General features: G+C 43.4%; 3 protein-coding genes across 5 annotated transcripts; 2 read left to right on the top strand and 1 right to left on the bottom strand.

Annotated features, from left to right (window-relative positions):
* Positions 1 to 257: 257 nt before the first annotated feature.
* Positions 258 to 6,748, top strand: coq10b (coenzyme Q10B). The gene is made up of 5 exons (XM_060039829.1): positions 258 to 411; positions 2,527 to 2,712; positions 3,519 to 3,711; positions 5,188 to 5,289; positions 5,646 to 6,748. Exons 1-5 carry the CDS (start codon positions 326 to 328, stop codon positions 5,811 to 5,813), a joined length of 735 nt encoding a protein of 244 aa, XP_059895812.1. The 5' UTR covers positions 258 to 325; the 3' UTR covers positions 5,814 to 6,748.
* A 557-nt stretch (positions 6,749 to 7,305) lies between these two features.
* On the bottom strand, positions 7,306 to 13,621 carry hspd1 (heat shock 60 protein 1). The gene is made up of 11 exons (XM_060039827.1): positions 13,462 to 13,621; positions 12,038 to 12,213; positions 11,103 to 11,438; positions 10,884 to 10,979; positions 10,688 to 10,781; positions 10,404 to 10,572; positions 9,956 to 10,055; positions 9,619 to 9,864; positions 9,154 to 9,328; positions 8,860 to 9,038; positions 7,306 to 8,716 (listed from the first exon to the last, which is right to left on the bottom strand). The coding sequence occupies exons 2-11, from the start codon at positions 12,209 to 12,211 to the stop codon at positions 8,546 to 8,548; spliced, it is 1,740 nt and encodes a 579-aa protein (XP_059895810.1). The 5' UTR covers positions 12,212 to 12,213; positions 13,462 to 13,621; the 3' UTR covers positions 7,306 to 8,545.
* A 385-nt stretch (positions 13,622 to 14,006) lies between these two features.
* On the top strand, positions 14,007 to 20,765 carry LOC132448477 (MOB-like protein phocein). 3 transcript variants are annotated; one of them, XM_060039832.1, is made up of 9 exons: positions 14,007 to 14,162; positions 16,098 to 16,253; positions 17,714 to 17,776; positions 17,936 to 18,036; positions 18,155 to 18,197; positions 18,288 to 18,374; positions 18,873 to 18,952; positions 19,151 to 19,262; positions 19,522 to 20,765. In XM_060039832.1, the coding sequence occupies exons 1-9, from the start codon at positions 14,160 to 14,162 to the stop codon at positions 19,660 to 19,662; spliced, it is 786 nt and encodes a 261-aa protein (XP_059895815.1). In that variant the 5' UTR covers positions 14,007 to 14,159; the 3' UTR covers positions 19,663 to 20,765. The 3 variants fall into 3 exon arrangements, with proteins under 3 accessions (XP_059895815.1, XP_059895814.1, XP_059895813.1); XM_060039830.1 differs by lacking the exons at positions 14,007 to 14,162; positions 16,098 to 16,253 and adding an exon at positions 16,979 to 17,106; XM_060039831.1 differs by lacking the exons at positions 17,714 to 17,776; positions 17,936 to 18,036; positions 18,155 to 18,197; ... (2 more) ...; positions 19,151 to 19,262; positions 19,522 to 20,765 and adding exons at positions 16,345 to 16,434; positions 16,535 to 16,729.
* Positions 20,766 to 20,817: the final 52 nt, after the last annotated feature.

The following is a 20,817-nucleotide window of genomic DNA, read 5'->3' as shown; positions in this document are numbered from 1 at the left end:
TTAAGTGATTTAGGTGACTCCACCAGTTCACCAGCGCTAGAAAATAAACACTCCAATAGATTTTAGAGAATTGCAAGTGCATAATGCATTGGTATAAGGTTACACAGGTCGCCGACGAAAATTAATCTAATCTCGTGACACTAGGCGTGCGCCGGTCCGTGCACGTTGGACATATGACGTCAATATGAATGGATCGACACATAAACCAATGGCGACCCTAAACTAAATCGATCAACCAATGAATGCTAAGTCTGAGAAGAAGGCGGGTTAACAGGCATGCTGTGCAGCAGGCAGACGAGAGGGAGTAGACCTCAAAGAAGGGAAGATGGCGAGGGGTAGCAGAAGCCTGCTCAGAGCTGCCGAGTGTTTAAAACAGATACAGTCCACAGCTGCCCGGGAGACACAGACCAGGTGAATTATTTTATTCTGAGATTATTGAAAAACTAAGGTCGACTGTTTCTAAATGGGAGGATGCAGAAAAAAATCACAATTTAAAGGTGTTGAGTATCTGCTGAGTTTCGAGAATTTAAAAATAAGAAAACTGCGCTTCTTTTGTGAGCTGTTTGATGAGCGACAGCAAGAAGTCCATTCAAGTAATAAATAGCCGAAATGACTGAGGTGACCGAAAGATGAAGCAGTTGACAAAACCTCTGGGATTACTATATTTGTATAGTAACGTTAAAATGTGAGAGTTTTCGAGACTGTTGTGTACTGTACTGTACTATTGTGTTGTGTAACTTTACTTAACTACTCAAATACAAATGCTTTTGTGTGTTTGGCTCTTAATTGTATTATGATTAAACTTGTCAAAGCATCAGCGCAACTGTCATTAAGTAGAAAAATGTAAATTAGGATGACATCAGATGCGTTAGGATAATGTAGGCCTATAACAATTAGATGACCAACTAATTAGGAGAAGTCGCCTGATCTCTCCTTGATAGTTGGTCCTCTACGAGGGGTCAATTGTCTGTTGTTATAACTCTGTTATTACTAAATCATGATCAAACCAAACCCATCTTAACATGTTAAAGTAACCCATTGTTAAGAAGCCTTCATTCCCATACAAGCATTTATGTTCCCGATAACCTCCTATGCACATGTCCGGGCTCGTTGAGGCCAAGGCAGATATGTTTCTGACTGTGTCACATTTCACTTCATAGTAAAGTATTATCTCTGGAGGGAACTGCACGCAGTAGCATGCAATTAGTGCCCTGGGTATACAGGTTTAAGATCAAATGGATATTGTTCCTATCACTGGCCTTGAAACATCACGGCTGTATGTGTCCACTGGTGATGATGACTGCCATACATTGTGATTGTGTCCAAGTTAAGTCTCACTCAGACAGATCCCTTGCATTTACTAGACTAAATTGAGACTGCTTTTTCAAGATTCAAGAGGGTATGGCATGTTTTTGGGCTATTTCTTCTTTAGCAGACTGGATACTTATGATATAAATCTCAAACTAGTTTTGACCCTTTACATCTCTTAAAAACGTTTATTTTAAAGAACAAATATTTAACATTGATGCATAACGTTAAAACTGGTTATGGCAGTCCAAATTCCCAATATCCGCCGGCTCCCTCCTCCCCAGCCTCGAAGCTCAAACAGGTCACCAAGTTCAGGACACTGAACGAACACGTGCCAAATAGGCCTAACCCATATTTTGAGAAGAGCACAATTATTGTTTAAATGTCTTACACCTTGCTACTTCTATTTAAAGTATCCGGCAAGTGATCATATTTCTTCTTTACTTCAGTGAAATCAGAATTGAACTGACTCAGGAATAGAAATTTACATTTTATTTCTCGAGGATCATGTGTACTGAATAGTGGTACTGTTGCGTTGACCTCTGGCAGAGGAGAAGGCACACTGGAGTTTGTACATTACATTTCGTACTTTCTGGAAACCTTTCCAATAATGCACGGTAGTACTGTGTTGAAATGCAAATCATTAACCTTGATTTTGGCTTTCAGCCCCCCGGGCCAGTACAGAGAAAACTCCTGTGTGACTTATGACGCAGACTTGACTCATAGCTTTGCAACTACAGCTATTTGGCACATGACCTGCCCTGGTGCCATTTGGCATGGTAAAGAGCTGGTGACGTGTACTTGCTGCTCTCTGTCTTCGTGTTGGCAAGGGTTGCGGTGACGAGACCAATTAAAAAGTTTTGATAATGTGGACGTTTTGATAATGCATTGTTTGGGTATTATAGACAGGTGTTTTCAGGCCTTAGCAAGATTTCATTCCAGAACTGTGACTGATGTTTTTCATTGTGGAGGATTGTACTTGTTGATACTACAAACACCTGCAAAGACTTCACCAACCACCCCACAATGTCCGCACCCTCCTTGCTTTCAAAAACGCCAAACCTCTTAGTAATCTTTTTTTAATTAAAATATCTAACAATACACAACCCAGATACCAACATGGTTGCAGGTGATACTGGCATGCTAGCTAATAATGCGGATACCTGTATGTTGGCTGATAATTGACTTCCCGTTGGTTTATAATTGTTTCGTGAACAGACACCTGTCATCATGTGGGATTCTGATGGCGCGTGCTCCCCAGCTGCAGTGCCCCACTATGCCAGGGCGCGTCATGGCACTGTCCGCCATGCCATGGCCCGTCATGCCGGTGCCCGCCCGCGGTTTTTTCAACCTCGCTGGGTCCTTCTCCAAGAAGAGGGAGTACTCTGAGAGGCGCATCATTGGGTGAGCTGCTGTGTGTGTGTGTGTGTGTGTGTGTGTGTGTGTGTGTGTGTGTGTGTGTGTGTGTGTGTGTGTGTGTGTGTGTGTGTGTGTGTGTGTGTGTGTGTGTGTGTGTGTGTGTGGATGCATGAATGCTTGTAGGAATTTCCTGAGGCGGATCAATGAAATGTATCTATCAATATGCTAGTATGGTACAAATGGCTAGTAGGTGTACTTTTTTATCTCATGGTTACAGGTGAAATATGAATGCATTCTAACAATTGGAGCGTTATTTCCTAATATCATCGCTGTATTGGTTGTATCCACGAGATTCCATATACCGGGTTCATTCATTTACTAGTGTTTTGTATTCTAAATTGTATCCTTATTCTACATGCAAACTTATTATTTAGTGCATGAATTAAAGGCATTCTGGCATGCCATGTATTGGCATCCATGACGTACGTAGTGCTGGTGTGTCTGTCAGGAAAGGTCATATTCACTAAATCTGGCTTTATAAATAGCCCCAGGGAACACCGGCTCAGTTCCCAGAGCATGAGACGGAAAGTTATGCAACGCAAGGGGGGAGGTAATCTTCCTCAATCGTGGCTATTCTACCTGGGCTCTTTCCCCATAATCCCGTTTCTCACTCCATCTTTCTAGTTGTATTCTTCCTTCATACCTTTAACTCAACAACCCACTTAATGCAGATATGACGGGGTCAGGTCTTAGTACAGCACCTCTTGTTGTGACATTCATGCCTATTAAAAGACACTAGAGTGCCTTAGCCGCTAGGAGGTGTTATTAAACATACCACCGCCCCCCCCCAGGTTTTCCATGCAGGAGATGTACGGCGTGGTGGCCGGGGTTGGGGACTACCGCCACTTTGTTCCATGGTGCAAGAAGTCTGACGTGGTGTTCAAGAGAGCGGGCTTCTGCAAGGCCAAACTGACAGTGGGCTTCCCCCCTGTGGTGGAGAACTACACCTCATTGGTCACCTCCGTGCGCCCCCACTTGGTCAAGGTGAGGTTCAAGTGCTCAATCAATAAACGAAAAGTCTGTGCTGTTAGTTGAGCCGAAAGGTATTTTGGTCACCATTTCTCCTTTGTTTATGTTGTGCTAATCTACTAGTACAACATAATCACATCCTAAACACACCCTAGCACACCCTACTATCAAACATGTTGTTTTCAGTTATCCAAACACATATCTGGGACCAAACTTCCAAGTGTACAAACTGGAAAACAATTCAATATTAGATAATAATAGTTCTCTGTAGCTAGTCCTCTAGTCTAGCCGACTCTTAGCCAATGCCAAGTACGTAGCATTCCTGAGCCAGAACTATTGGTTCAGAGGTCAAAGCTACCAGGAGGTGGTGTGTAGTTCAGGCTAGTGTATGAGTAAACTCGATTTTGAATGTATCCAACTAAAAAATCCCATCCTTCACTTCAGGCCTCCCTCCATGCCAATCCCCTTAAACATGTAACCGGCTTGCTAGCTTTAGCAATAGCTCTGCCTAGACTTTTTGAAGACTTTGGTCCTATGCGTGTACGAGCAGGATGTACACTGAGGGGCCACTCACACTAGGGCCACGGCCCCGTGCCTGAGCTCATTTGCATACTAAAGTCTAGAACGTTTGGCTAGTGTGACCACGCCATCAGTATTCCAGCACGGAACAGCCCCTTGGCCACGGCACACTTGGGAGAGGTGTGCCGTGGCCAAAGTACAGAAGCTAATTAGATGACACGCGCGGATACGCAACGTGAGCTGGATGACGTAGTCCTTGCGCGACCCTTCTTTCTTTATAGGTCCATGCCCTTCTTCCCCACAACAATCATTTTAAACAATGGTGGCAAGCGGTTTACGAGTGGGTTTACGTTGGTGCGATAGTGAAGTCGAGTGTTTACTTGAAATTTAGGCAGACGACAGCATTCAGTCGCAGCTGGACACCACGCTTGGTGATGATGACGTATTTATCGTATTGCGACGTGATGACGTATGTATGAAGGAGCAATCGTGCCCAGGCCATGGCCTTTGGGAGCAGTGTGACCACGGACCAGCGGGGGGAATGGGAAGGGGGGGGAATCGTGCTGAATCTTCCTGCAGCACGGAACAGGCAAACTTGCCCAGTGCGAGTGTGCCCTGAGATGGCTGGGCAGGTAGACAGGTAGACCATCCAATAATTTCATTTGGATCTTATCCCATTTATTACAGGCCTACAGTCACAGATACCAGATTGCTTTGCTTTATTTTGTCAGAGCATATTATTTATTGATTGCTATGAGGATGCAAAAGAGAATTTCAATAATTATGACCAAAAAATTGTTATGACCTACCATAGCTTCAACTTCTTTTACTTTGTGATAAGACCGAACATCAGCATCTTCTCCTACATCTCATGAATTTGTTCAAAACCCTGCCGAATCAGAGCTTCAATTAAATGGCAAATTGACCCCTATTCAACCAGAAACTTTAACTCTACGGTCGGTTGCTCTCCAGGCCTCCTGTTCAGAGGGTAAGCTGTTCAACCACTTGGAAACGGTGTGGCGCTTCAGTCCTGGCCTCCCTGGGTACCCACGCACCTGCACCGTTGACTTTGGCGTAAGTATCACTGTTCTGTTGTTATTACAATGTTTTTTTGAGTGTCGATATGTATTGCGGTTCTGCAAATATGGCCTTTTCAATATATTCTTTGTGTGATTTTATCTTATGTGGTTCTGATTTTCAAATGACACTGGCTGAACAAAACAAAACGGTATTTGATGTGAATTGACTCTGGACAAACTGTAGCGCCCTCTGTAGGACGGTAGCATAAATGAGCTTATGCTAAGATAAAGTAACTGTTATGTCTTTAAAAAAAAGGAATCGATTTTTGGGTCAACCAGGCGAAGACTAGAATCCTGATCCTAACACGAACCGATATTCCTCCCCCTCCATCCCTACTCTCCTCCCCCCAGATCTCCTTTGAGTTCCGCTCGCTGCTCCACTCTCAGCTGGCCCACGTGTTCTTCGATGAGGTGGTGAAGCAGATGGTGTCGGCCTTCGAGCGCCGCGCCTGCTCGGTGCACGGTGCCGAGACCCGCATCCCTCGCGAGCTCATGTTCCACGAGGTCCACCACACGTAGCAGGGGAACCCCCCCCCCCCCCCCAGTACACACACACACACACACACATATATACACATACACATGCACACACACGCACAAAGGAAGTGAGACTGGACAGAAGAGATCAATGGTCCCGCTGTGTGTGTGTGTGTGTGTGTGTGTGTGTGTGTGTGTGTGTGTGTGTGTGTATATTCATATATAACTAGCCCCACCAAACAAAGTCAACACAAGGTTAGTGCCAATGGGAAAAATCACGAACCTTTCACGGCTGTTCTTTAAATGTTTAGAAAAGCTTATTGTTACATTATGTGGTTGGATTTAATTTCCTTGTTTTTCACCCCTAAAGAAAATTCTACTGCGAAACTGGCCAGATTTGCACACTCAGACTATGAGTTTATAGAGGTGCTCTCTTCAAAACGATGGCAGTATGACACCTTTCTCTTCGATCATTCTGACTGTGTGCAACGCTGGATGACCATTTATTTCACACAGTGTTTATATTTGATAATGTGCAATAATGGCTTTCAAAATGATCATAGAGTAAGCAATAATAACCACTGTCTTAAAACAAAATGGACCCAAACTGGCTCGACAGTGACCTGGGACACCTGGACTCACACCTGGTCATGCCAGAGAGCTGTGTTTCAGGGAGGGATCGGATGCTCTGCAACCCAATGACAATTCCAACATTCAAACCCAACTTTTGTATTTTTTTTTTTTTTTTTAATATATTCATTTAACATATTTATTGGTATGGTAAGAGTTGTAATGTATATACCAATATCAAGATGCAAGAGAAATGTATATATTGTACTGCTAAACTATATAGGATATATATTCTTAAGTTGCTTTAATGTTTGGAGATTGTTTATCTGAGCTTATTTTTGTGTTAACAGAATTGGATTGGATTGCCTACATCTGACTGCATGATAAAACTATTTTTGATAGAAAAACTGTTTCCTTTGTGTTCTTTCGTGCCTTTGTGCGTTGCGGAGAGAATCCATACTATTTAAGCCCAGGTCAGGGACTTGGGGGTTTTACCACAAATAGACTCATCATGTGAAAGGTAAGAATAGACCTGAGTTTGGATCGCTGTTATGACAGAAATGCAAAGGTCAAGTGCCTCTCCATTCACTACCTCCAAATACATTTACTTTAAACTTTCGATGCTAAAATATACTTTTGAAAGATGTGATGAACTTATGCATACTTTGTGTATACCTCAAAAGGCATACACAAACCCTTAAAGGCTATTTTATATTAGGAATACATTACCTTTTTCCATTCAACTGTGGGAGAATTGTCAAGTTCGCCACCTAAATAAAGATTCAAATATATCCAGCAAATCTAAAATGTACTGCAGCTATGAAAGACAGAATGTGCACTCATTTAGCCTGTGTTGTGTGGCTGGTTGAATGAGTAACATCTAGTAAATAACCCAATTTCATACTTACAAAAAAGCAAGTAGTTTATATAAAAAGTATTAAGGAAAAATAAAATTTTGGAAACATTTCAATATAATTGTTTTTATTAAATAAAAAAAACAAAATCACCAGTAATTATGGACTATAGTACAAAACAGAAACTGAAAGACAACTGCTTGCTGAACTGCAATGGAATAATGTTCTACGGACGTACCACCCCATAGGTTGTAAAAGTAACATTATTTGGGCTTGTTTGCGTTAACGGCATCCAATTAGCATAAATGGTTCACACTGATGTGGGAGGACCGAAGAGTCCATATGGTGGATGTTTGACAGCAGGAGAACAGGAAAACATTTGTTTCAGACCTGCGACATGGTCCAAAACACATTTTCAACTCGAGCACCACCAGGTTACCCAGCCCAGCCAGTCCTACCCAGAACATTATCTGGAAAATTAATTTAAAACTCAGCTGCCCATGCGTTCCCTCATGATGTTTAAGATGGTATTCGAGCAAAAGGCGTAAAACAGAAATGTATTGCGGCAGACTTAAGATGGCCACATCAGACTCGAAACCTTGCTGTTTCACATTTCTAAACGAGGCACTTTTGTCCAACTACAATGGTCATATACAAACCTGATCTGTAACCGATCAGATGATCAGAAGTATTGACCCATCACAATAAATGTCTGCAAATGCTCATATGCCAGAGAACATTGGTTTAATTGGCTCAGCTTAGTTGAGTTTTTAAGCCATATACGAACCCAGGACATGTATAAAACGGACAAAACTGAAAAAACAAATACATTTGACGGTGAAACATTCTTGGCTAGGCTCGATTTTCTCCATCAACATTTTACATTAATAGAGATAGTTTGTTTTTTAGTATTCATAACACTTGACAGAAATAATCTTTAAGATTATTTCTTGCAAGAGTAAGAAAATAAAGATGTACATTAGCTTCTTCTCCCATATATCATTTTACAGCTTCACCTACATATACATTTATTGTACTCTTTCGTTATGATTTCTTGGACAGCACTGGAGGGTGTAAACAGGGACACTGGCTGGTCCTCTGCCCCCCAGTCCATGGATGATGAGCTTTATTATGTGCATGGGTTAGGAAAGGCGAGGAGGACGCAGTGGTGCTGGGTGGGGCAAGGCTTTCTTCTGGGAACCAGTAAGGGAGGGAGGGAGGGAGGAATGAGAGGGGTGGGTCAGTTTGGGCTGGCCGTGGTGGTGGTGGGAGGGAGCTCGGCGGCCGGAAGGCTCTTCTCTCCCTGGCACAACGCTGCCCCGAAGTCTTATCTTTGTTTATGGTGCTGGCTTAGAAACCCATGCCACCCATTCCTCCCATGCCACCCATGCCGCCCATTCCACCCATGCCTCCGCCACCTGGCATCTCCTTCTCATCCTTGGGGATCTCCGTGACAACACACTCAGCGGTGGACAGCAGGGAAGCAACGCCCGCGGCGTCCATAAGGGCCGTCCTCACAACCTGCAGGGGGAGACAGAGTAAGCCGCTTGGATACTCATCCCCAAGTAAGGCACAGAGGGGCAGCAGAGTCGCACGCAAATTAATGACGTAGGCTCCACGTCACCACACACACTGTATGAGTGCAACAGAAATCACCGGCGTACCTTGGTGGGGTCGATGATGCCCGTCTCCACCATGTTGACAAATTCTCCCTTCATCGCGTCGTAGCCCAGCTCGGCTCCTCCCTGCAGGATCTTCTCCACCACGAGGGAGCCGTCCACACCGGCGTTCTTGGCAATGGTCATGGCTGGGATGCGGAGCGCCCTCCTGATGATATCGATACCTGTGATGGGAAAGGATCATTATTTTCAGCGTTCAAAAAAACAAGCATGACGGAGAACTCAAAAACGAGTTCCAGTTTTCCATGGTGCTTTCGTGTTTTGGCGGTTTCGGCTCACCGATCTTCTGGTCGGCGTTGATGGGCTTCATGGCGTCCAGGGCAGGGATGCAGCGCAGCAGGGCACAGCCGCCGCCGGGCACAATGCCCTCCTCCACGGCGGCCCGGGTGGCGTTCAGAGCGTCGGTAACGCGGTCCTTCTTCTCGTTCACCTCCACGTCACTTGTGCCTCCGATCTGTAATGGTAGAATACTACTACTTAAACCCAGCATTTTTTTTTTTTTACTGACGCAGGGCTGCAGGATGCCCTATAAAGGGCCCTTCAATTATGTTTCAATGAGAGGACTAGTGTTGCATCCACATTTACCCAGCATTCGCGTTGGTTAAGGAAGTCAGCCGATGCAAATCATTCTACAATAGGCGTTGGGGTTTGCTCGTCATTTAACCCTTACAAAAACCCCAATCGCATCTTTGAATTAAAATGCTATACTGGCAAAGTTAAAGAAGAAAGGGCCAAAGTCCTCACTTTAAGGACAGCCACGCCGTCGGAGAGCTTGGCCAGCCTCTCGTTGAGCTTCTCCTTCTCGTAGTCACTGGTGCATTCATCCAGCTGCTCGATGATCTCTGCAGCACGCTTCTCCACGGCCTCCGCGCTGCCGCCGCCCTTCAGCAGCATGGTGTCGTCTTTGGTCACCTGCACCTCTCCGATCCTGCCGAAGTCATGAGCCTGGATGTCTTCTAGAGCCAGGCCCACGGCGTCGTCACCGAACACCTGCGGAGGTAAGCAAACCAAGTAAGACTAACTGCATGATGCCATCTTAAAATAAAAGCGAGGTCACCCCGGGTCAGGAAGAGCAACTTACAGTGCCACCAGTGGCGACGGCCATATCCATCAACTGATTTTTCCTGTTGTCCCCAAAGCCTGGAGCCTTAACAGCAACCACCTGGAGGCCAACCTTAAGTCTGAAATATAAAAGCGCATAAATTCAAAACAAACAAATCAACACGTTACTGGGCTCTCTTTGGGTATATTCCACCAACAGATGGCTTGTATTAAGGTCAATAATCTCAAATTTTATGGTAAATCATTACAAGTTCAAGGTTTAGGCTTAAGAAAAGGTAAATCATTGTATGAATAAATAAACGGATACAATCCCATGACAACCAGTTAGTTCAATGAGATGTAATCTACTCCCTGGCTAGGCACACCCCTGTGACCATGACTCGTATATTGTGAATGCATGATGGCCACTAGGTTCAAGCCCCAAGATTATTACAATCAGACTAAAAAAGGGACAAAAGAAACTCTACCTGTTGAGAACCAGAGTACTGAGGGCCTCTCCGTCCACATCCTCAGCCACAATGACCAAAGGCTTGCGCTGCTGGTTGGCAATCTCCAGGGCAGGAACAATGCTCTGGACGGTGGAGATCTTCTTCATGCTCAGCAGCAGGTAGGCGTCCTGGAACTCACACTTCTGGCCTGGAGAGAAAGGGAGGGCAGGGAAGGTTACTCATGTAACAAAAGACAACATTACCAGGAATGTTATTATTGCAACAGAATTTATTTTGAAGCCAACTTGAAGGACACACGTTACCTTTAGCGGTGTTGATGAAGTAGGGAGAAATGTAGCCACGGTCAAACTTCAGACCCTCAATTATTTCCAGCTCGTCGTGCAGAGTCTTGCCATCCTATATTACAGACAGGCACCAAATTATTGACATGACCGAAGTCTACGTCAGCCTGATCATATCATCAAGGTATAGGTAGAGGTATAGCACTGCCGTTCTTACCTTCACGGTGATGACTCCCTTGCGGCCCACTTTCTTCATGGCGTTGGAAATAATGCTTCCAATCTCCTCATCTCCGTTGGCTGAAATTGTGGCAACCTAAAGAAAAAAGAGCGTTGTCAGATGTATTTAACTCCAGACAACAGCACATGAATGTGCTACGGCAAGTCAGCAAGTATAAAATAAACCATAGGACTGGTACAAACAGGGAAGGCACTTTACCTGGGCAATCTCCTCGGGGGTGGTGACAGGCTTGGAGAGCCTCTTCAGCTCCGTCATGACCACGTCGACGGCGTTCATGACGCCGCGGCGGATCTCCACGGGGTTGGCCCCCTTGCTGATGGAGTCGAAGCCCTCCTTGGCGATGGCGCGTGCCAGCACCGTGGCGGTGGTGGTGCCGTCGCCGGCCTCCTCGTTGGTGTTGTTGGCCACGTCCTGCACCAGCTTGGCGCCGATGTTCTGGTAGCGGTCCTTGAGGTCGATGCTCTTGGCCACGGTCACGCCGTCCTTGGTGACCTTGGGGCTGCCCCAGCTCTGCTCGATGATCACCGTGCGGCCCTGTGATGGAAGACAGCGGAATGGATCAGGGCCTCAAAATAAGATGACTGGGAACATGTTGGGGAACGAATTACGGGAAACCTAAACCATTTGAATAGTAAAACAAATGATACTATTCGAACGCTGAAATTACTTTTCAAATGTCTTGACCTACCCGCATGTGAAGATGTCCTGCTTTGTCACGTCACATCCGATGAAAAATAAAGTCTTCACACACCTTAAAACCAATTTAATCTGCCGAGATGCAAATATGCGCCCTATTCCTTCAATAGTCGCAACGTAAAATGACGGATGGAATACGCACAGCTTAATGAAGACGAGCTTATGAGCCGTCCTTTAACCAAAATACCTTATGTATTTAAAGGATTCAGTTATACTGGACTTTTTATTTTGATCCAAGTTTTAAATAGTGCAACGAATGGCTGTTCGCGGATGAGGGGGGTTATGTTAAGTGGGTGGGTTTTGGAGACCTTTTTTAGAGTTTCATTTTTTTTGGGTTTCCCCGTTCAATAACTAAAATAGGCCATCACTGCTGTAAACCATGTAAAATAAATGTTTAACCAAATTGGTAGATTATTGAACAACATCTGATGCATTACCTTAGGGCCCATAGTCACGGCTACTGCATCAGCCAGCAGATCCACGCCCTTCAGCATGAGGGCACGGGCATCAGCTCCAAACTTCACATCCTTGGCATAGGCCCGTGTGAGGTGGGGTGCCAGAGCCCTTGACACTGGCCTCACCTGTCTCATGACTGTGGCTAGACGGAACATCTCTGTGGGAGCAACAAAGATTCAATGCATTAGATAGACCTCACGTAATAATAACAGGTTGCTTTAGTCATTAAATAACAGTGTTGGGCTGGGCATGATTTAAAGAGTTCATTCTGATTAGTAAATCAAAGTCAGAAGTTTATAATTTATATCATTGGGTGCATCAACATTGCCCTTAGTGGTGGACAATGGAACTGCGTGAACTTCAAGCAATTCAATTTGAATTGGCCAACAATTACCATGTAAATTAAATTAGAAAAGCATGGATTTTATTTAATATAGCCATATACATGTCCGTGCAAACAGCCCACAAATAAGCCTACATTGCTAAACAAAAAGTTTATTGTAATTTCGAAACAAGGAATTTGTCTTAAATCCATAATGGATGCATTCGCCCAATAAGACATATCAGATTGAAATATTTTATGCATATATTTTTTCTTGACACACCCTGACTATAGACGTGTACGAAAGTATCGCGGTCCACCAGTGACCTTTGCTCACTTGCTAAATAATAAACCACGAAAATCGAGGAATTGAGGCTGATGCAATGTCATTGAAAGAGAATCACGACCCAAGATCAACGGCGATCATTTACTTTTAAATGGACTGTGGTATGGCCGTGACCTGCAATTACTTCAATATAAATACATTTATAATTTTAAAACAGATGGTAGCCGGTTCCTGATTGTCCACCCACGTGTGTTGCTCAGGTCACGCGTCACAAGGTCATACTCGAACAGCATGTGTGCAAGTACCTCCCCATCCTTGATGAATGGCTGAAGATTAGCTACTAGAACATTCTGCTAACACCTCAAACCTGTTTTCACACACCTTACTCAAACGGACATGTACTCTAGATTATAGTTGCCATCGTGCGTGAAGTAATAAAACAACGGTGCTACTAGATTCACCAGAAAACCTTGTGGCGCACATTATTATAATGTTGGGTTCATTCAATGTCAGCGCACAACGTTTAGCGGAAACATCTAGCCATGTACACGATAATGTTGCACAGCAGGCTGGATAATAACCCCAACTAGTAACCCATTTGGGGACTGGGTGTCCTTTATGTTGAGTAATCATAGACAGCTAGCCAAAACTATCCTAACGTTAGCTATTAAGCTTTGAAATCGCCCCGAAAATAGTAAGGCACCAAAAACACCAAATTAATGCATATAGCAAAAAGCGCATGGAAGACACCATGTACCAAAGAGGTTTAACAATATGTATGAAATCAAAGTACTTACTTGTAAATTGGTGATCGCTGTTGTCACAGGTCTACAGCAAGGAATGTTATAACGTGATAAGGAGAGGACAGCAGCGCAGCGTAACTGAGCTTCAGAGAGGCAGAAGTGCACATGGTCTATCACATCCGGGTGACTTTCAAGTCCGCCCCCAACTATGCATACATACAACTAGTTACGTTACCTGCTTTAGATTAGGTTTGCTTTTGTTTTGGAACGCCAGTGTTTTCAGTGCATGAAGACATACATTTTACCTTTATATTCTATTATATAAATTATATGGGAAACAAAACGTTATTTTTGGTTTAGTGCAAAGTATTTTATTCGTAAATGCTCGTTCCGGGGCTAGTTTCTAGAATTTGCGGGCGTACCATTGGAGCAAAACTATAGGTCAAAGTTGACGTTGTGCAATTTGGATGATTGTTGCAAATGCCAAAAATCGACACATGAATTGTGTTTATATGTCATACATAAATCCCTATGGTAAATCCATATATTTGTCCATTAATTGCAAACATTTATGATTGTGTGGTGGCCTGTGCGGATGGAAAGTTCTAGCATCGGGTCATCTATCAAATTAAGGTCGTGAGTGCGCATGCGCGGATCATTCTTGATACTTCCTCACGTGGATCTGCCTCAGTGTGTCACATCAGCGCTCACGAAGAAATCGGGGTACAGCAGCTCAAGTCCAAATACTTAAAATGGTAAGGTGATTGCGAGGAAATCTGACAATGTGCTATGCCAAATTGGAACTATCAGTTTCATTGATGGTGTTAGAGAGATTATTAATCTGACCTAGCTCTATTACTGGTAGCAGCTAGCTAAAGATATGTTAGCCGGTGTTCAACTTTGATCCATGGACAAGGTCAAGCTGTGATGGAGAGTAATACAATAAGAAACATTCATTTCAATATTTACGTCAAACAGATTGCATTGAATACATAGCCAGTTAACATGCGAGTTAACCCCACGGTGACCTAGTAGTTAACTGCGTGTGTTCAGTGTGAGTGCAATGTAAAGTAACCTTAACTAACCTCACCGTTTCATGACAAACTAACTGCGTTTCATTGAACATAACATGCGTTTTGTGAATTGTGTTGCTAACATAAGTGTATACAGTAAAATTCGTGGTTGCAATAATGACATGTGACTCTGTAAAAAAAAAAGAAAGGATGAATGAATGAAACGAGGTGGGCCCAAACAACCTCGAGTTCATCAAGTTGGGTACATCAAGTCTCGATCGGAAGGATATTTATGTGCGAGTAGTTGGCCGTCACTACACGTTTTATATCATATTAGTATGTTGGCGTTTGCTGATGACGCAAACCTTTTTTATACTGCGTGACTTGTCTTTTTAAATGAAGGGGTATTGCATCATGTTAATAAGGACTGGGCTATTTTTTCTTTAAACCTATTTTTACATCATCATATCCAACTATGTTAAAGAGTGAATGGACAGACGCCCACTCTTCAGGGGTTACAATTTATATTTCCTAACTGTCATTGATTGAATGTCGGCAAGCAACGTTGTCACTTGTTTTACAAGGCACTTAACAAGCAGCACTTGAATGTTATAACATTATGTGTGGAACTCTTTTCAAACTGTCAAGGTTACTAACATACTACCGTTGAAACTTTCGCTACACTCTTGAGACTGTGCAAATTCTTGGCTCCCTCCAAAATCCTAGTCCTTTTTGAATAAATACCCTGGTTTATCAGTAGGTTATCAGTCTTTGTCCTTCTGTGAATGGGTAAAGATTCTCCCTTGACCCCCTCCCCTGCTAATGTATCACCTCTGGGACAACTGGCTGGAACCAGGATGGCCTTCTACCTCCCCCATTCTTCAACAACCTTCACACAAGGTCACACATCCCATGATCCAACAGTGTCTGACTGGCTGCAGCTGGTGTTCTAAATCTCAAAAGACCTTTGCTGCAGTCAGATTGGTATTTTATAAGATGGTACACTGTAACTACATCACACTATACATGCAATCATCAGTGTTACTCAACTTCTTTGTGGGTGATGCTAATGGTTTTGATGCTACCTTCAATTAGGTTCCTTAGATAATAGATTGACATGTGCCCTTGCTTCAACCCCTGTCTTTTGACGCACCATCCTCTTTCAAACTACCACACTGATTAACCTAATCCCCCTTGTGGATTAACAGAGGGATGTCTATCTAAAAGCTTATTAACAAAATCCTGACTTGGCTATGCAAGACTTGATTAGATTAGATTGTCCTGTTTATTCATCTCTCTTTTTCAAAATGGGATCATCGCTGCAAAGTATTTGACAGCCCTGGGTGGGTGAAGATTGTTAGAGATGTTCTGTATTAGCTTAATCGCAGTCCTAATCGTACTAACACAATTGTACAATCCAAGGAAGTGTATGTGTGTAACATTAATGTGAATGTATTTATTTTTAGGACGATTACTACAGGCAGAAAAACCTGCTCACGATTCATGGCTTCTTTTTTTCTTTTACGCAGGGTTATTCAATGAATCAAGAGCGACCCCTAGTGTTCAAAATTAGCTGTAACATTTTTCGGTGGATTAATGTAGTTTCCCTCTCCGTTAATGAACTGTAAATAAATTCATGTATGTCCCCCTCCCCTTTTTTATTTCTCTCTTCTCCAGGCTTTCAGAAAATTCCTCCCCATGTTCGACCGGGTGTTGGTTGAACGCCTGGCAGCAGAGACTATGAGCAAAGGGGGTATCATGTTACCCGAGAAGGCCCAAGGCAAGGTGCTGCAGGCTACAGTGGTTGCAGTGGGGCCGGGCTCCATCAATAAGGTACTTACTACCTCATCATTGAAGAAAACAAAGTCACTTGAAGTTGTGCAGAAGTAATGTTCTCTAGCTGATAATTATTTGTATTCTTCAGAGCGGAGCTTTGCAGCCAGTTTGCGTGAAGGTCGGAGATTCAGTCCTCCTCCCAGAATATGGGGGTACTAAAGTCCTTCTGGATGACAAGGTATACCGTCACCACTTAAAATATATTTCATATTCGTTATATTACGTAATTAATGTGTCATCAAAATGTAATACAACTTTTAAATATTTTTTTCTTGCAGGACTATTTCCTGTTCCGTGATGCAGATATCTTGGGGAAATATGAAAATTAAAATTAAAAGTGCTTTATAGTATGTAACGTCCTTTTCATCCCAGAAGTGCAGTAACATTGCCTCATTAATGTCTTTGATTTGTCCGTCAATTGTAAATAATTCCAAATCATGTTTTTGTTACAATAATAAAAGAACTCTTCATTATGTTCTGTCTTGTCTTTATTTTATACAAGTTTTACCATGATTCAATAAATGTCGCGATAGAAATGGCATTACGCTAGAAAAATGCCATTGTAAACCAGCACAATTAGGCTTTGGTGTTTTTTTTTATGAACCAAATTTACCGAAGTGCTCACTTACTGCATTAAGTATGCTAAACGTACAAAACAAATGGATGTAACGGTGTACCATAAATAAGACTCCACACTGGTGGTATTTTTTAAGATCCCTCGGAAGAAAAAAGACGAGTGGGGACGTACGTACAAGTGAGCGTCTCATTGTCATCCGGGTATTCTGTCGAGATGGTCATGGCGGAGGGTACTGCAGTTCTCAGGAGGAATCGGCCTGGAACCAAAGCAAAGGTGGGTTTATTAAGGTCTGACACATTTATATGGGACCGAACTAGGCTTATGAGTGCTGTGTTTTATTTGAAAACGTTTGTTTCCTGGCGCACTGATCCTGTACAAGTGGACCTCGGACTACAGGGTTAGGCCTGGGACTGGCCATTAGACTGCGAATCCTCTATTTCCTCAACGAGTTGTTTGGTCCTAGGCTGACGTATTTGATTTTGTTCTTATTTACAAGACGGCTCGTACTTTTCTTTTGAGTAGCCTCAATGTCATTGGAAAATAAAAAAGGCGATTCTATCTAGGGCAAATGGTAGTAGCGGATGCTTGGTGCCATATCGTCGCTAAATGCTAACGCTAAATGCGATGGCACATCTTTCGTACGAAGCAGGTTAACTTGGTCCACTGTTAACGCCGTAGTCCCCAGGTAACGTCTTACAATCAAATGTTATTATCGGTGTTGGCTTTTCCACATTTCCCCTTATTATAACGGGAGATGACGCCTGCCACCAGGTAGATGTCCAGGCTAGCCTCTGTTGACGTGATCCAAGAATCTTCAGCAAGATTGTACCAACTTTCTCATTGTATGACTGCTCTAAGTTGTCATTGTTTTAATGTCTAGGATTTCTACAACTGGCCCGATGAATCCTTTGAAGAGATGGACAGCACGCTCGCTGTCCAACAGGTGTGTGTGTGTGTGTGTGTGTGTCCGTGTCCGTGTCCAAATCCTCACAACCATTGTGAATCATATTTGGGAGATTGAATAGGATTGTGTTAAACAATCTGTAGTTAGTGTTGAAAATGGAACATTTGTGTTGACCTAGGCCCTTCTTCACTGTTACAGTACATCCAGCAGAATATCCGGTCGGACTGTTCTAACATCGACAAGATCCTGGAGCCTCCAGAGGGACAGGACGAGGGGGTCTGGAAGTATGAGCATCTCCGGTCAGTGAAAGGGAATTATCATGAAACGTTTGCCACACAAGTTGTGATTTTGTCTATCTGAATTTATTGTACTATATCGTTTTGTATGTTTATTCCCGTTGGCCCATCTCAATTGCAGGCAATTCTGCCTCGAGCTCAATGGACTAGCAGTCAAACTGCAGGTTGGTGTATTTTTCATGTCGGTGCTTCAACATTATAGATTGTGAGATTTACGGCACATTTTAAACATGCATACTGTTAAATTCCCTCAGAGCGAGTGTCACCCAGAGACCTGCACCCAGATGACAGCCACCGAACAGTGGATCTTTCTATGTGCTGCTCACAAAACTCCCAAAGAGGTGAGCTTCTTTCCCCACCGCACCCCTTGATTACATTGAAAGTGTTTCCATGTTACTTAAATATATTCATTATATATGTGTGTTTGTGTATATTTATTTATTCATTTAAAAGGGACAATGTACATTAATCGACATGTCCATTGCATGGGACATGTAAATGTACCAGATTTAGTTATACAAACTTTTTCATCTGTAGTCCCGATATGCCATATTGGCGATAAAATCAATATTGTTGGGTCATATACATATACGTTCAGACTGTATATATTAATGATTAAGGGGTAGCAAGTGTTGCTCGGGTGTTCGGCTCCCAAACAAAGACACCTGGGTTCGATCCCAATTGTGTGCAGCCTCCCTCTTGCCCCCTTGAGCAGAATGCGTAACCCCCACCTGCTCCTCGATGACTTTGGGACTTGTGTTGCTTTGGATAAGAGTGTCTGCTGAACGGCTCAATAGTAATTAGTTTTTCATCCACCATCCCCTCGGTGGTGTCCTCAGTGCCCTGCCATCGACTACACCAGGCACACGCTGGATGGAGCTGCCTGCCTACTCAACAGCAACAAATACTTTCCAAGCAGGTCAGTCTCCACTGGCCCCCACACATCCAACCAACGTCCCTCAGTGTCTGACTGGCATGACATTGCTTTTAATGTAAATGCATGCTAGTTGTGCCCGTTTATACTTTTGGAAGGTAAGACATATCATCGTCGATAGGGGACGAAATATTACATACAACGGTAAAAAAATTAAATGTTAACATGACCTTTGACCTCCAGGGTTAGCATCAAGGAGTCATCTGTGGCCAAGCTGGGCTCCGTGTGCCGCCGCATCTATAGGATATTCTCGCACGCATACTTCCACCATCGCCAGATATTTGACAAGTATGAGGTAAGTGTCCCCTGGGAAAAGAGCTGTTGATTCACCAACCTTTTGGAGAATGTTGGTGAATTGATTTGAAGTTGGGAAAAGTATAAAGCACGATCCATCACTGAAAGGGAATCACGCTCTATGCATATTTGATCCACATTACTTCATTGTGGCCATTGTAACATAAACACCTATCTTATTCGATTACTTAGTCACCACCTCAAGCTCACGCCTACCGATGGTCGACGTTATCCCACTATAAACCCTGTTGTGCCGGCAGAACGAAACCTTCCTATGTCACCGCTTCACGCGCTTCGTGATGAAGTACAACCTGATGTCCAAAGACAACCTGATTGTGCCCATCCTGGAGGAGGAGGAGGGGGCTCAGAACACCTCGTCCGCTGGGGAGAGCGAGGCCTAGAGGACCCCTACACTGCTGCAACAAGGGAGTCGCGTGCACGCGCATTTGTTCATAGTTACATGTTATAAATGACACGCACTACAGATATACCGCACACACATCTCATAAATATATATATATATATCCCACTACACATTACACACACACAACCACAAATCTGTACATTACATACAACAGGAGCGCAGAGTGAGCTCCATGTCGACTATAGCGCCTGTGTGGCTCTCAGGACACAGGGGTGTATGCGTGTTCAATTCTTCCATCCTATGGAAGAACCGGGATAATTGGAACATCCCATTTGTACCTCTGTCCGAGCAGGCTATAGCAGTGTCTAAATCTGACGGGACAGGGTCGCATTCACGGCTCATACTCACACTAGCCTGGATAGACATTTGCGGGCAGCTGGATTTACATTACCCATGCGTTAAAGATGGGTTTATCTACTGCTGACTAAGGCGCACACACATACTTACACCATGAAATACTTGTATATAATGCCCCCCCAAACTCCTGTTTCTTTTGAATGAAGAATGTTTTCCGATCCTTGAAATGTTTTTGTTTTTCATATCACGTCTCTATTTGCTTGTGTCGCCTACCAGATGTTTAAGGGTGGCCTTACTGTACACATACAGTAAGTGTGGCCTGTGTTGTAGTGGGAGCAAAAAAGGAATCTAGTTTTGTATGTTAGCAGTCTGTTGTGCTAATTCTCTTATGTGGCTTTTGAAATCCTTTGTAGAGAATCTTGAGCAAGGCTTGTTGGTTCGATCCTGGTTTTGTAACATGCCCACATTATAAATATTGTAAGTGCGTCCCTTGCCGCTACATTATTAAGACGTCATTTGACTGGTTGAAAAACAATATGAAATGGATGACAGTGAAAGGGTGAGCCTGACCCCTAACCCAGACTAATGGTGGAGATGAGATGGAGACACATTCAAGTATAGGAGCACAACCGTCCTTCGCTTCCCCCCCCCCCCTTTCATAATTAAGTTATTTTGTGGGAGAAGCGTTGTCTTGGCTACCCACTTTTTATTTTTTTTTAAATGGACAACAAATTTTGTTACTGTTGACATTGACATGTCTGTTAATAAAAAAACGTTACCCAGCTTTTTGTGATCGTTCTTCCCCTCAGGGAAAGGTTTGTGAAATATGCTGCAG

The sequence above is a fragment of the Gadus macrocephalus genome, chromosome 20 (genome assembly GCF_031168955.1).
Source record: "Gadus macrocephalus chromosome 20, ASM3116895v1".
Classification (NCBI taxonomy): domain Eukaryota; kingdom Metazoa; phylum Chordata; class Actinopteri; order Gadiformes; family Gadidae; genus Gadus; species Gadus macrocephalus.
The sequence above is the reverse complement of the archived record's forward strand: the minus strand, read 5'-3'. Positions and strand labels throughout refer to the sequence as shown.